This window comes from Schistocerca cancellata, chromosome 2 (genome assembly GCF_023864275.1).
Source record: "Schistocerca cancellata isolate TAMUIC-IGC-003103 chromosome 2, iqSchCanc2.1, whole genome shotgun sequence".
NCBI lineage: Eukaryota > Metazoa > Arthropoda > Insecta > Orthoptera > Acrididae > Schistocerca > Schistocerca cancellata.
In genome coordinates this window covers 518,037,979-518,054,026 of record NC_064627.1, presented here as the reverse complement: position 1 = coordinate 518,054,026, position 16,048 = coordinate 518,037,979, and the positions used below count along the sequence as shown (strand labels likewise).

The 16,048-nt window shown below is 37.9% G+C and overlaps 1 protein-coding gene across 7 annotated transcripts in view; it reads left to right on the top strand.

The window, feature by feature from the left end:
• LOC126162070 (uncharacterized) overlaps positions 1-16,048 on the top strand; it is a 51,588-nt gene that overhangs the window by 24,750 nt on the left and 10,790 nt on the right. For all 7 annotated transcript variants that reach the window (XR_007535016.1, XM_049918335.1, XM_049918337.1 and 4 more), the window contains one exon: positions 6,981-7,114. Coding sequence is in view for 6 of the 7 variants with exons in the window: in XM_049918335.1 (XP_049774292.1) it covers positions 6,986-7,114 (129 nt within the window). In the remaining variant the exon portion in view is untranslated. The remainder of the gene's footprint in view (positions 1-6,980; positions 7,115-16,048) is intronic.

The window sequence follows — 16,048 nt, the reverse complement described above, 5'->3', positions numbered from 1 at the left end:
ATAGCTGCATCATTAAGAATATGACAGAGCTCAGTTTCTTGCAGACATTATTAATATGTTTTTTCCATTTCAGTTCATTATCCACAAGAATACCTAAGAATCTAGCAGATTCTACTTCTTCCAGCCTTGTTCCATCAACCTCTAAATCCATGTCTACAGCCTTTTCCTTGTTTTTAAACACTGCATACATAGTCTTTTTTAGATTTATAACCAGTTCATTTTCCAACAGCCATTAAGCTGTGACATTTGCAGATATGTATGCTCTTCTCTCAAGCTGTTCCATATTTTGCTCACTATTTAATATTGTCATGTCATCAGCATACAATATTTTCTTTTCTTCCTCCTCAACACCTATATCATTAACAAATACATTAAATAACAATGGCCCCATTACCGAACCCTGCGGCACTCCATATTTGATGAATTTGGTTTCCGATTGGTATGAGTTTCCTAATGACACATACTGCTTGCGGTTGCACAAGTACGATTTTATCCATTCACCTGGTTGCCCCCGAATGCCATAGTTGCTTAATTTTTGTATCAGCATTTCATGGTCAATGGTGTCAAATGCCTTTGAAAGATCCAGAAACATTGCAGAGACAACCTTTTTCTCATCTAAGGACTGTAAAATGTATTCTGTTAGACTGACAATTGCTGATTCTGTAGATTTACCCTTTCTGAAACCATGTTGTGAGGGTATGAGAATGTTATGTTTGTCCAAATAGTTAACTAATCTGGTATACATAAGCATTTCTAGGATTTTTGAGAAACCTGATATCAGTGAAACTGGTCTGTAGTTGTTGGAATCATCCTTACACCTTTTCTTGTACGCTGGCACTACCTTTGTTGTCTTCAGTTTTTCTGGAAAAATTGCATCTCTGAAAGAACAGTTTGCTGTGTTCAGCAGTGGTGTTATTATCTCCTCACATACCAGCTTTATTACATGATTTGATATTTCATCATCACCAGCTGATTTCTTGGACTTCAGTTTCTGTATAGTTTTCCGCAGTTCATCTTCCGTGACTGGTCTTAAGAACATAGTACTGCATGATCTTTTTGGTACCTTAATACCCTTCTGTTTTTGACTATTTCTTTCCAATTTTAAGTTTTGTACTACTCTGATATAGTTATTATTCAGTATTTTGGTATTTCCATACCATCTGTGACCACTGTGTTGTCTATTTTAATTGACCTAATACCTTCTTCTTTGTTTGACCCATCTTTTTCCTTTCTTTCAGCATTGATTGCATTCCAAGCTGCCTTTGCCTTGTTTTTTGAGTTCGCTATAGTGGTGTCAATTGCTCTTGCTTTGGCTTCTCTTATTGTTTTTCTATACTTCTTTTTTAACATTTTATAGTTTTCAGCTTCACCCATCCATCTCACATCTTGAAGCTTCCTTCGCTGTTCTAGTATTTCACTGGTAATCCACTGTGTTTGATCTTGCTGCCTTTCTTGTCTCTTTACTTTGGGAAATGCTACATTAAAATGGTACTTAATTGTTGAAATAAATGCATCATATTTTTCATTTACACTCTGGGCCTGTAGGGTTTCATTCCAGGTTTCCTTACTTAACATTCTTCTAAAGATGTTAATATTTTGTTCACTGATGATCCTAATTTCTTTGGTTGTTTGTTTTGGTTCTGATACTGTGTCATTACTTCTGAAAAAGCTGATTAGTTGTCCATGATGATCAGATATTTTTGTCTGAACTACATGTGACTCGTAGTTACACATATTAGTAATTATGGTGTCAATAGCTGTCTCACTTTGTGAAGTCACTCTTGTTGGTGCAGTTATTGTCACTTTCATGTTACACTGTATTAACAATTCTTCAAAATCCTGTCTTATTTTTGTGTCTTTTCCCATGTCAATGTTGAAGTCTCCACATATAATAAGATTTCTCCTCATATTCATTCTCAGTAAGCAAGCAATTTTTTTTTAGAAAGATGCTAATATTGCCACATGTGACCTGTACACACAAAACACTCTAAAATCCTCTGCCACTATACCAGTAACTTCAAAGTCTTTTTCTCTAGCTATGGGTAATGTAGCAGCTTCACTGTTTACATTCTTTGATAGAGTACCTGTTTTAATATATATACAAACGCCACCACCCTTATATTTAGATCTGCAGAAGTAACTAGCTAGTTTGTAGTCCTTTATTGCAACATTATGTATTTTACTTTCAGTTAGTCCATGTTCACTTATGCATAACATGTCTGCTCTTACTTCACTCAGGAGTACTTCTGCTTCTAATTTTTTGTTACCAAAGTATTGAATATTTTGATGAAGTACTTTTATGTAATTTTTCTTTTGTTGGTTTACATGTTGTGAGCTGTATTCTGGGGCAAATTCTTTAGTATTGTCTTTTTTTGTGTGGTGCTTATATTTCTCTTTCCCAGCTGGAGTGTATGATTTTTCACCCCCTTCAGGCCATATTAGTTTCCCTTGCATCTAATGATTTTGCAGACATCTGCAAACATTTTGCTGAACGTTACAGACCCCAGTCTATTTAAATGCAAGCCATCCTGCTAGTGAGTTTTCACATAGGAATTTATTTGGGTCTATAAAAATTGCCCCAAGACGATCACATTGTTCTTTAAGAGCACAGTTTATTTTGGCGATATATTTTTCACTCACCGACCTTCTGTTTATGATTCCACTAAGTATCAGACGAGATCCTGCATACATATTTCTTGCAGAACGAATGACATGAGTATCAAGTGAATTGTAATAGAAACATAATCAAACATGCTGAATTAAATGAAATTATATAAATTTGTTTGAGAGGCTGTGAAGAGAAACAGTGAAAATTGGCTACAACAGTTTGTCTTTGCTAAAAGCCATAAACTATTCAGAACAATAAAATTATGAAGAAAACAAAACTAACATTTATTAGGTAGATGAGGTGGCATGTGACAGTAACTAACAACACAGAGAAAATTTTACAGGCATACCATGACTTCTTTTCATGTTTGTATGGTTCAGGAGATGATTCTAAACCACAGGTACATAATAATGAGATTCCAGAAGTAATTGCAGATTAGGTGTATAAAGCCAGTGGATGTAGGAAGAGAGGAAAGGCACCTGAGGGCATTAGTATTTTGTTAGTAATGATGTGAGGTGGAGCAAAAGTTATACAGAAGAAACTTGCAAAATTATTTATTCTTTGTAAGAAATGGGAAAAACAACATTATTATCCTATCATTCGCTAAATATCACAAACCATATAGAAAAGGCATTAGTTTGGATATAGCATATGGACCAATTGCAAGATGTGAACGAATTTACAGAGTAGAGCAATGAGTCTTGTATTCATAAATTTTCAACAAAATATGTACTTTCAGCCATTGTGAAACAAGGTACTGATTCAACTACATTAGCATATTGAAGAACATTCACTGATAATCCAACTTATCATTATCACTGTCCACCAAATGTCTAAATACTGCCTGGTTGTGTTGAAACACATGATGCGATACGGAAAGTATATAAGTGGAGAAGAGACAAAGGGGGAATCATTCTAGCAACAGTATGGGGTCACAAATGGGGAAATCCACTGATGTAAGTGGTTTTTATAGGAGGGAGATTATTATGGCTGATGCCTGTGAATGACCATCTCAGAAAGGACGAAGCTGGTAGACTGTTAATGTGCTGTTGCCGCAAGCACGTGTGAAAAGTTGTTGAAGGACTGAGAAATCAAGCAAGCAACAAGGTGTTGAACATCTATGTCTCATCAATGAATGCAGAGTTGGAGGCTTATCCACTCTGTAATGCAGGCTAGGTGGCAGATCTTATGTCAGAGTACAACCTGATGCAGGCACAAGTGTTTTAGAAAACACCATCCAATGCACATTGTTGAAAAAGGAGCTGCACTGCACATGTCCCTGTGTTGACCCAGTGACAACATCAGTTACAATTATAATGAGTACAAGATCATTGAGATTGGATCAGAATCAATGGAAAAATGTCTCCTGGAAAGATGAATGACATTTCTTGTTAGACCAGGTTTCTTTCTGGTTACCCTGTCATACAAGTGAATGGCTGCTCAAAATATGCACTGTGTCATAGATGCAAGCTTGTGGGGACAGTGTTATGCCATGGGGGACATTCAAGACATTCACCTGGTTTTCCATGGGACCTTTGGTAATAACCAAAGGCACCATGACATCTGTGAACAGATTTGTGTTATTGTGAACCACCTACAGCCCTTCATGCTTTGTCTTCCTCAATTGCTATGGCATCTGGCATCTTCCTGCAGGACAACTGTCTATGTCACAAGGTCATAATCAAGCTACAGTGGTTTGAGGATTATGATGATGATTTTACATTGGTGTTTTGGCTACCAGATTCACATGATCTGAACCGGAGGAAGCACTTCTGGGATGTCATCGGCCACAAGGTCTGTGCAGACGAACCACAAGCCTGTAATTTACAGGAATTGTGTGACCTTTGTGTAGACATCTGGTGCCACATATCTGCCTAAGAAGGATTTGTCAAGTTCACACCACACAGAATTGATGCCACTGCGTTCCTAAGGTGGACAGACAGTCATGCTATTAAGAATTTGGTCATAATGTTTTGGCTCATCAATTTGTTTGTGTGTGTGTGTGTGTGTGTGTGTGTGTGTGTGTGTGTGTGTGTGTGTCAGTGTCAGTGCTACAGCTTCCACTAGATTTCATTAGGACAGAGAGAATTCAAAATTTGAAGAGAAATAAGAGAAGGAGATTCTATATTACGAAAATGGATAGAGTTAATTTAATTATATAAACCACCTTTATTTTGCTGATTATGGGGAATGATTTGCTTGTAGTCCAGATAACCATAAACAAGTAAGAAGAGATCTGAATAGGGCAAGTTTGAAAGTAATCCTGTAATTCAATTACAGTAAGAGCAAGACACATATAAACAACATACCGAAAAGAAAGTTTTTCTGTTTAGAGCATATGAAAATAACAATGTGCTGTCAAGTAAAAATGATTTGGAGGCATTTTGTTAGCTAAAAAGGGTGTTTCAAAATGAAGCTTCCAGAGTATGGAAAGGAATGCTTACAATCAGTACCATTTTTGACTTGTAACAATAAGACATGGGCTCTTAAGGCAAAAATAATTCAAAAACTGTGGAGACTAGCAGTAGAGACATACTTGTTGGGAATTACTATCAGAAACAAGAAAACAAACAAGTGGACTAAGGAAGGGACTGGAATGTAAGGCAGAAGCACTACTGTAATGAAAATAAACTAGGTAGTGCAGGATATGTAGAAACAAACATGGATGGTAGATGGACCATTGAAGTTCTTTGCTGTATTGGGTCAGTTAAGAAAAGTCAGAGTTAATGGCCTAATGGATGATGAGTAAATCCTGCTAGAGCTTTATGGATGTGCATGGGAAATTTTGGAGGTGGTCTTTGGCCACCAGTGAGTATCTAATGGCTGATGATAATTGCAGTACAGAAACCAGTAAATGGAGACAGATTATGAACTGGAAATACATTCATACTGCACAGGCAAGGATACTGTTTAGGACATATATCTGTGCTGTAGTTCCTTTCCTGAGTCATTCAAGGATGTTACATAAGAAAGTAACTATACACTTCTGTATGCTCCCTAAGCTATTTAAGAATTGTTTTCAGGCACAGTCTATTATGGCACAGAGTAATATATTCGTTCCATCCTTCATGAAGACCGCTTCATGATATTTCAAGAGTGCTTTTCATAACCACAAGATGCAGTTTCTTGTAAGAGTCTCATATTAGAGTTGATTGAGAATTTCCAGAATGTTGTCAGGTCCACAAATAAAGCTGTCAAAAATTCTGTAAATTTCCTTTGTATGTAATTCATCTCACTCAATTATTTATTCCTGCAGCTAATCATATCATGCATTAATTCTATTTACCTGGGGCTATACTGTATTATCTGAATAAAATTAGAGTTTTTATGTATATATTTCTGTTTGTTGTTTGACGACCATACTTATATAGATCAAAATTTGCTTTATTAGATTTAGGGAACCTACAGGAAACCAAAATTTGGATGACGTAATTGCAAATTGAATGAGTGTCAGTGCCTTAACTATTAAGCTAACTCACTATGTATTTTGTTTTCATATAGTGATAATTATGTATGGTCAACACATTTCTGAAGGGAATAAATAACTTAGGCATAACAAATTACATACACAGTTGCATTGTAGCTACAATGCAACTTTCAACAGACATGCACATACCACCTCTCCCCAACACTTCATCCTTTATTAAAATCACTTTACCAAGATACTGTATACACAGTTGTAGCTGGAACAGATGAAACAGAAAAATGAGTGCAGAAACACACACACTCGTAATTAAAATTGTGTACCTATTATCTTTTCATGAATATACTCTCTCTCTGCCAGACACTTAACTATAATTTGCATATTATCAATGTAGATACTCAGAAAATTTCAGAAGGCATTAGCACAACTATGAACCAATGTATGCTTAAAAGAGACTCAAGTAAAAATGTTTCCGACTTGGCTCTGAATTTCCTTTCCCATCCTGAACTGTGGATGTCTGTGGCAATGCATTATAAAGTATAACTCAGACATGATTCACATCTTTAGTTATGGATTCATTTTACTTAATCTGTATGGAAAGCCTTCTAGTTTCACATATTGTTTCTGTGATAATCAACAATAGTTGACAAACCTCCAACATGATGAGCTCAAGCCACCAGCACAAAGAAAGTTGTAGATAACATTTTGAATAGGTCTTTGCAGTGTGCTGTGGAAGACTACATAACATAATTTGAATAGTCCTTTTTCAGACTTTTAAGTCATTGTTTTCAGTAACCATTTCATTGTAGAGTATTTCATTCTATGCTACACAGAAGCCACCTATTTCATCTCTGAATAAAAATAGTAAAATTTCATTGAAAATGCACAATGATATGCAACAGTTACATGGATCTTTAGTGTGATGAGTATTTTGTGATTACTTTGCAGGTTAAATGGAAAACACTGACAGTATAGGTGAACGGTTAACAGATGGAGAAGATAGTGACTCTGAAGTGGATGACTCGAATAACATGATGGAAGACAGCTCTTCAGATGAAATGAACTCAGAACACAGGAAGACAGTAAGTTGTTGGTTATTTGGAATATTCAGCAAATTTAGATCTCACTTTATATTATACTGATTTTTAAAAGTTTTAGTTATTTAAGATAAGGATGCTGCTGGAGAACAGATGTTTTCATGCATTGTTACAACAACAAATGTTTCATGAACAACTTTTGTACAAGGATGTTTCAATTGCAAACCTTCATTATGTTTTAGGCAGCTCGTTATTACATATAGAAGTACAGTAATTTTATTATTGTTATGATAATGATGATAATAATAATAACAATAACGTAAATAAATAAAGTCACATACCACAGATGTTTATTAATCAGATTAAAGAATGGAAAGTTCAGGTTGTAATATCAACAGTTATGAAAGGGATAGATTGCTATTAACCATAAAGGTGACATATTGAGTTGCAGACAGAAACAGCCAAAAGATTGTTACACACTGAGCTTTCAGCCAAATCCTTGTTCAGAAAACAAAGGAAAACACACACACACACACACACACACACACACACACACACACACACACACCTTTGCACAAGCAGGCACACCTCACACACACAGCTGCTATATGCAGCCACTCTGGCCAGACTGCAACTGTTGTATTGAATGAAAGCAGCAATCCAGAGAGGAGCAGAGGAGGAGGAGGATAGCAAGGCATTAGTAGAGGGGGAAGAGCCACCGCTGTCTCGTGGAGTGTGCAGGGACTACACGGTGGCAGGAAAAGGCTGACCAGGAACACCGTTGGGAGGCTATGGGGGAGGAACAATGAGTGGAAAGGAGAGGAGCAGATAGGGGCAAAGACTGGTGGTTGAGTTGGCAGAGAGCAGCTCATTGTGAGGGTGAAGGGATATGAATTGGGAAGAGCTGATAGCACAGACAGTGTGGAAACCATAGGATGGAGGGTGCATGGAAAGTACTTTATCGTAGGATGATACTGGGATAATTTTGGGAGCAGAGAACGTGTTGTAAGGGTAACTCCCATGCGCACAGTTGAGAAAAGCTGGTGGTGGAGGAGAGAAGCCAGATGGCCTGGGTTGTGAAGCATTTATAGCAAGCATGTTACATTCAGCTGCATGTTATGCCACAGGGTGGTCCACTTTGCTCTTGGTCACAGTTCGGTGGAGCCATTTGCCCTGGTGGACAGTTGGTTAGTAGTCATCCAATATTAATATAAAAAAAACAGCAACAGTATCTGCATTTTGACAACTGCCATCCCTTCGATCAATGCTTCCCAATTAACGTCCCTCACCCACAGTGTGCCACTCTCTGCTAATGCACCCACCAGCCTTTTCCCCTCTCTGCTCCTCTTGTTTTCTGTTCCATTTCCCCTTCCCCCACAGTCTGGCTGGAGATAGCGATCATGTGTATGTGAGGTGTGCCTAAGTGTGTGTGTGTGTGTGGGGGGGGGGGGGTTGGTTTTCCTTTCTGTTCTGAAGAAGGCTTTGATGGAAAGCTCCGTGTGTAACAGTCTTTTCGTTGTGCCTGTCTGGAACTCAACGTTTCATCCTTACGGTGAGTAGCAATCTGTCTTACTGATCAGATTACACTAGTCAACAAATTTAAACTTTTTTTCTGCATCAGGTTTGTAAATGGGTGGATTTACTAATTTTGGGATGATGAATACACTGGTAAAATCAGTTTTTCTCTATGACATCACATTTTGTAAATACACAGCAGAATAAAAAATGGTAATAGCAAAAATTGACACAATTAAGTCAAACAAAAATACGCATTCAGCACATTTGAAATCAATACTATGTTGTATGTTTATATGAGTATGATGCCAATAAGAGGTCCAAATTAGTTCAGAAGATATTTTCACCTTTAATCATCTTTTATTTTTGAAAAATGCAACAACGGAGCTCTTCTTTTGTTTGCCATTTCATCACTCTCCCTAACAAGGCCCCACCAGTAGTCACCGACCATCTAAGGGTTCCAATGGCCTTGGTAACGGTGTTCCATGGTAAGAATGTCTTGGTGAAAGCGTTCACCATGCTCATCGCTTAGGGCTCCCAAATTTTCTGGAAGAAACCAAGGCGAGAATGTAAAAAGTGAATTTTAAGCGACATTCTACACCCCATGTTCTTATAGTTGTCCAACAGATCATTCACAATGGTAACATAGTTTTTGTCTTTTCTGTTACCCAAAAAGCCATTCTCAATCTCTTTAAAAGAAGACCAAGCAGCTAATTGGATATCTGCGAGTTTGTTATCAAAGGTTGGATCTTTCAGAAATTTTCTTATTTGTGGTCTAACAAATATAACCTCTTTCGGCTTTGCCTTACTTAATTTGGGAAACTTTTCTTTTAAGTGATTTAAGGCCTCACCTCCTTTATCCAGAGATTTTACAAAGTTCTTGATAAGGCCCAACTTGATGTGAGGGGGAGGCAAAATGATTTTATCAGGCTCAACCAATGGGGTATTGTTCACATTTACGTTTCCAGGAACATATGACTTCTGTATAGGCCATTCCTTGACTGTATAGTGGTTCTTGGTGTCACGGCTGTCGCAAAGGCACAAAAGGCAGCAGTATTTCATGAATCCAGCCTGTAAACCTGTAAGGAGTGCAACAACTTTTAAATCACAGCAGATCTGCCATTCATGATCCTTATATTTGGTTGCCTCTAGCAGCAAAGCCAAGGTTTCATAAGTTTCTTTCATATCTACTGTGTAAGCCAAAAGTACCGATGGAAATGCGTTGCCAGTAGTGCTGCTTTCAAGCTTGTTTTACTGGAGTCAATAAATAGTCATCACTCCTATGCAGGGTGTATACGACCCGGGGACAACCGGGAGAAGCGGGAAAAACCCAGGAATTTTTTCATCTGGGAGTTTTCTGTTAAACTTTTTTAATTTTGACTGGTAAGAACTGATGCTCTAACAAAGGATATTACTGTATCCCACTACTGCAGAATAATACTTCAACAATAAAAGATAAACGAGAGGAAAAAAATGAAAATAAGTTTAATTGCAAATGAAATGCGCCGTATACGACGACGACACACAGTGCTCATGCAAGCATCTGCAAACAGCAAAATGTGTGAAAGGCTTTAGGAAGACCATGCAGTGCTTCATAACAACAAATTGCCTCCGATGAGTGTGAAGTCACAACTGTTTACATTAGATTCGTTTTAGCAGTTACAAGTTGGCTCATGCGCATGCGCAGTTGAGTCGCGTTTGAGTAGTAGATTCTCCCACTTCTGGCTACAGGAATGTGGCTGTTGGCTGTGCAAGCAGTCGCAGCAAGCAGCTAGATGCTACCGGGAAAAGGGGGCGCCAAATTCATATTCTTGAGGGAAAAAAACTTGTTTCACAAAGTGCCTAGCATCCAGCACACGTTGGTCTGTTGATTGTTCATATGATTTTGAAATCCATCCCTGTTGGTTTTTGAACATTTTTGAACACACTTTAATTTGATTTCTGAATGAATCATAAGTTGATTTTTGAATGTGTGCATAGTGTACGTGATGTCTCTGTTAGGAGAATCCTCATCGCATCTAGAAATAAACTTTCCGCAGACAAAAGGGGACGGGACTAAATAAGCTAAGCGGAGTAAAGCCGAACAGATGAATGCCAATCGCTGTTTGATTATGTGGTTGATTGTGCTTGCGAATGATCAGTATTGTTATAATTACTAGTGAAGTCCATGGATTCAGACTACCAGAATGGAAACAAACAACTATCAAGAATAACAGGTGAGAAAGATTAGGTATTATCTTCTTGGTGTATCCAAGAACACGAAATTTTAAAAGAAAATTTTGGGCCAGATCGCTACGCTAGTAAGGACCCGTAGTTGTACAGTCCCCGGCTAGCAGCCGCTTAAGTTTTATTCTGGAAGTAATGCAGAAAATGTGTTGTATGAAAATGTAATAACGCCTAACTGGAGAATAATCACGGGATAACTAAACCTGTGATTCTGGCAGGGTTAGGGAAGTTAATCGGTGAACAAATTTTGACAATGGCAGGATTAGCTACAGAATTGATGATGACAAGATTGTTTGTTAGAACGAGGAAGGAGAAGAAATGGGGACATCACACAAATAATGGAGAGTAAGACAATACCAAATTTATATAAAAATTTCAGAATACTACTTTTCAATCTCATGCTTGAGAAACTGGTGCGTATGAATGAAATGTGAAACTATTTCGTAACATAAAGCTTTTTGCTTGTAGTAGGCCTTATGGGCATATGATATTGGTACTTTGTGAATTATATTCTGCCGTATTATAAAAATGACCATTTGTGCCAAAACAGTCTCGTTTATTTGGTGTGTTACAAAATTGCTGCAATATTAGAAAGGCCTATTTTGTTTTATCTAGAAGACAGTTACAAAATAGACATAATCAGATCGAGGAACCACACCAGTCTTGGGTATTATTTGTATTAACAGCTTTTTCAGTATTAGATAACGACATTTTGATTTTTCATGTAGCAAAACGTTTGACGTTGACGAACTTTGGCGAGGTAATAGATTCTTTCGCTGAAAGGAAAGCATGCCATGTAAAGCTGTAGCAAGATTAGAGAGAAAAAAATGCTAGGAGCTAAGTATTGAAGAAATGTGCACTTTCTTGCTTGTCTCTTGTCTTCATTGGTTTTATGTATCGTTTATTTAATTTTATGTCACACAAAACAGCAAGTTATAAGCTAATAGGCAATAAAGAGTGAAATTTTTCTGAAGAGTTCTTGTTCTCCCGATTACAAAAAATTCCATTCGCTATTAATAGCGAGACCTTAAAAAAAAAAAAAAAAAAAAAAAAAAAAAAAAAAAAAAAAAAAAAAAAAAACATGCTGTCAAACCAGCCAACTAGGAACAGGAGAGGCACCACAGGACATTTCAGTTTCCACTGTCCTGAATGTAGTTTGATGGCATCCACGTTTCAAGTCCATAGAGCAAAACAGTGACTTGCGATGGAAGAATGTTGTATGAAGAGGCATGGCACTGCACTTTGGCACGCTTAAGACCAAATAACATGTCCTACATTTCCTCAAACACATATGTTTTATGTTTTAGACTTTTCAGAAAGATGTGTGCTACAAGATGAATATATTTTTGAAAATTTGATTTTTTAGTATTGACCCGGTTAGCAAATATTGTAGATCTGGGGCTGATGCTCAGAGTAGTCTGAGTTATAGTGGGTAGTCTCCACGTGACCTGTGTTTACATTTAGTGATTTTGCTGTTTCCCCTTCGTTTACTTTCACGTCAAATGAAAACAAAAATAATGTCTGTAGCCGGGATCTATCAAGTGAATTAAAATACATTCACATAATTACAGAAGGCTAAAATATGTTATTAGTTTCAGATTTTATTTTATTTCCACTTTTTGGACAGTCAAGCATTAATCGCCTTGCAGAACAATGAAGTTATTTTTGTCTGTTTGCTAAAGAAATTTTACTTTTATTAACGTTTTCCATAGAGGCAGTAAATGTATTTGAAACAAAATGTTTAATTCCGCAGTACTGGCTAGTTTCAACTGTTCGCTGCGTTTCAGGCGCACATTTTCATCTTCTAGCATGTATGGCACTATGCCATAATAAAGAACCAAACATAATATAATACAGTACTGGTGCTCCAAGAAAATCTATATCCCGAAAACCACACTGAAAAGCTTAATATCAGGTCGAGGTCTACTTCATTGGGAATCTGGACATACGAATGTGCATTTTAAGTATGCACTTCAAATGTGCACATTTTAATATGGTTCACGAAATTCCGATGCTCTTGGAGTATCCTCTGTAGTCTTGTTTCTTTTATGACATAATGTATGATCTTTCAATGTTTTACATGTACGTATATACGGGCTTCCTACGTCATGGTAGCTGCACAAGTGCAGTGTCACTCTCTGGCAACTGCAGAAACGAACCTGTTTCTAACAAGTCGTGGGAAAATATTGCGAATGGTAGTTTGAAAAGCATTACTTTCAAAGTATCCTTTTACATAAGTTGAACTATGTGTGAGAATGTACCATGTGCAGAGTGTTTGACTCTCATTTAAAAGTCAACTCTTTGATGATGAGCCATTTAGAATAATTTCGAACCCTGAAGATCAGACATTTATGACATTATTAAAAATTTTACTGGCACATTTGTGTGAAATATCTTAAAATGTAACACGCAAAGGAAAGATCAAGATTGTATGCAAAAGCTTATCTTCTCTTGCAGCTTATTAACCTTAGAGGCCAATATTATGTGTGAAAACTTTGCTTTTCTTGTAGCAACACTATCTTTATTAATTTAAACTATTAACTTTCCCTGTTTGTGTGTATGTGCTACTTAACAGTGATGTTGCTTTTGGCTGACTACATCACGTGTCCTATGCTCTGAATATCCACTGTCATCGGCTGGCGAGATCACGTGACATGAGCTATGACTGGCATACAAAAGTGCATCACAATCTCGATTTCAATGATTCAAAAAGTAACATGCAGTGTTGGGTGGAATTCCAATGTATACTTTCGAAATACGAAAATATGCAGTGTACTTGTTGGTGCACATCAAAGATATTTCCAAAATGTGTCTTTTTCCTTGAGTTTCGTTTTCTAAAGTGCTGGGAAATTCTACGCCCGTGTATAAAACCATAACCATTCAAAGGATTGATAAGTTTTGCAGTTTCGAGGGAAAATATACTGTCACTTAACACGGAAAAAGTGTGTTTTCACCCAGGAGCAAGAGTATTTTTAACCGGGAAAAATCCGGGAATTTTTTTTTTTTTCTTTTTCCGCATGTACTCCCTACTGTGAACTATGTTGTACACCTAGCTGCGTCATCAGACCATTGACATCTCTACCTATAAACATTGAATTCTGCTTATCGAAATACTGAGCGAGGGAAGCACCTTTTGATCTGAAATTTTTGTTCCTGGAGCTAGAAGGTTCCGTTGTTGCAGTCTCGACCCCAAGAGTTCAGCTTCCTGTTTCGAAAGTTTAGATCACGAACCAAATCGTTCCATTCCTTTTGATTAAAGAGCTGAGGTGAAGTGTCATGATATTGAGGGCAGTACTCTTCTATATGCTCAATACTTTCTGATTCACTTGACGTAGTATCTGGTTCTGAGGCTTTCAAGTTACAGTCAGGAACAGGCAACACCTCATCGTGGGCGCAGGCAAATGCACTGAAGATATATTTGGATGGTGCAAAATTTCATTTTGATTACCAACAGGACAATCAAAATACAATTTATATGCCTCCTTAACCAAATGAGTGACTGGTTTCTTTAGGCTTTTGGAATGAATTTCCCACACACTAACAAAAGTTGTCAGTATGGTTTAGACAGCAATGACATTTACTAGTTGCCATTTGTCATATTGTTAAGTTTTAAACACAAAAAGTTTGCACTATCTTTTATAGGCAACAATTCACTGAGGATCTCATTCACTTCACTGGATTACCACACCAACCATTTACTGGTGATTTGTAGATCTTCTAGCTCTCCTCTGCAAATCAAAAACAAGTAATTAAACATCAAAACAGAAGAACATAAAAAAGCGAAATAACTGAATACAAAAAATAAAAAACCCTTTAAAAACTCAAAAATAGTACGTGCTAGAACATTTTGGAAGGTATATTCAGATTCCACACACCAAAATACATACTAGTTGATGTATCGCATCCCAGATGCAAAATGGCTGTTGACTAGTGTTATTAACTTTAGTCATGGATGAGCATCTTCAGACCTGGTCACTGTTGACTGAAATTAATAACCTGATTTATAAATATTTGTGGCCTGTGACTGGATTTATAATGAAATAAATAAATCTTGGATCACTGAAGAACCTTATTGCAACTACGTTGCAACTCGTAAATTAATTGGGGCATGGTCTAAACCATGTGAAATTTATGTATTCCACTGACTTGTAAGTGAACATGTACATGTCGAATAAAAGTGCTTTAGTTGTGACTAATCATGTACACACCAAAATTTAAAAACAAAGATGATGTGACTTACCAAACGAAAGTGCTGGCAGGTCGATAGACACACAAACAAACACACAAAATTCAAGCTTTCGCAACAAACGGTTGCTTCGTCAGGAAAGAGGGAAGGAGAGGGAAAGACGAAAGGATGTGGGTTTTAAGGGAGAGGGTAAGGAGTCATTCCAATCCCGGGAGCGGAAAGACTTACCTTAGGGGGGAAAAAGGACAGGTATCGCGCGCGCGCGCACACACACACACACACACACACACACACACACACACACACACACATCCATCCATCCACCCATACACAGACACAAGCAGACATTTGTAAAGGCAAAGAGGTTGGGCAGAGATGTCAGTCGAGGCGGAAGTACAGAGGCAAAGATGTTGTTAAACGACAAGTGATGTACGAGGGGCGGCAACTTGAAATTAGCGGAGGTTGAGGCCTGGTGGGTAACAGGAAGAGAGAATGTATTGAAGGGAAAGTTCCCATCTCCGGAGTTCTGACAGGTTGGTGTTAGTGGGAAGTATCCAGATAACCCGGATGGTGTAACACTGTGCCAAGATGTGCTAGCCGTGCACCAAGGCATGTTTAGCTACAGGGTGATCCTCATTACCAACAAACACTGTCTGCCTGTGTCCATTCATGCGAATGGACAGTTTGTTGCTGGTCATTCCCACATAGAAAGCTTCACAGTGTAGGCAGGTCAGTTGGTAAATCACTTGGGTGCTTTCACACGTGGCTCTGCCTTTGATCGTGTACACCTTCCGGGTTACAGGACTGGAGTAGGTAGTGGTGGGAGGGTGCATGGGACAGGTTTTACACCGGGGGCGGTTACAAGGGTAGGAGCCAGAGAGTAGGGAATAGGGAGGGTGTTTTGGGGATTTCATAGGGCTGAACTAAGAGGTTACGAAGGTTAGGTGGACGGCGGAAAGACACTCTTGGTGGAGTGGGGAGGATTTCATGAAGGATGGATCTCATTTCAGGGCAGGATTTGAGGAAGTCGTATCCCTGCTGGAGAGCCACAT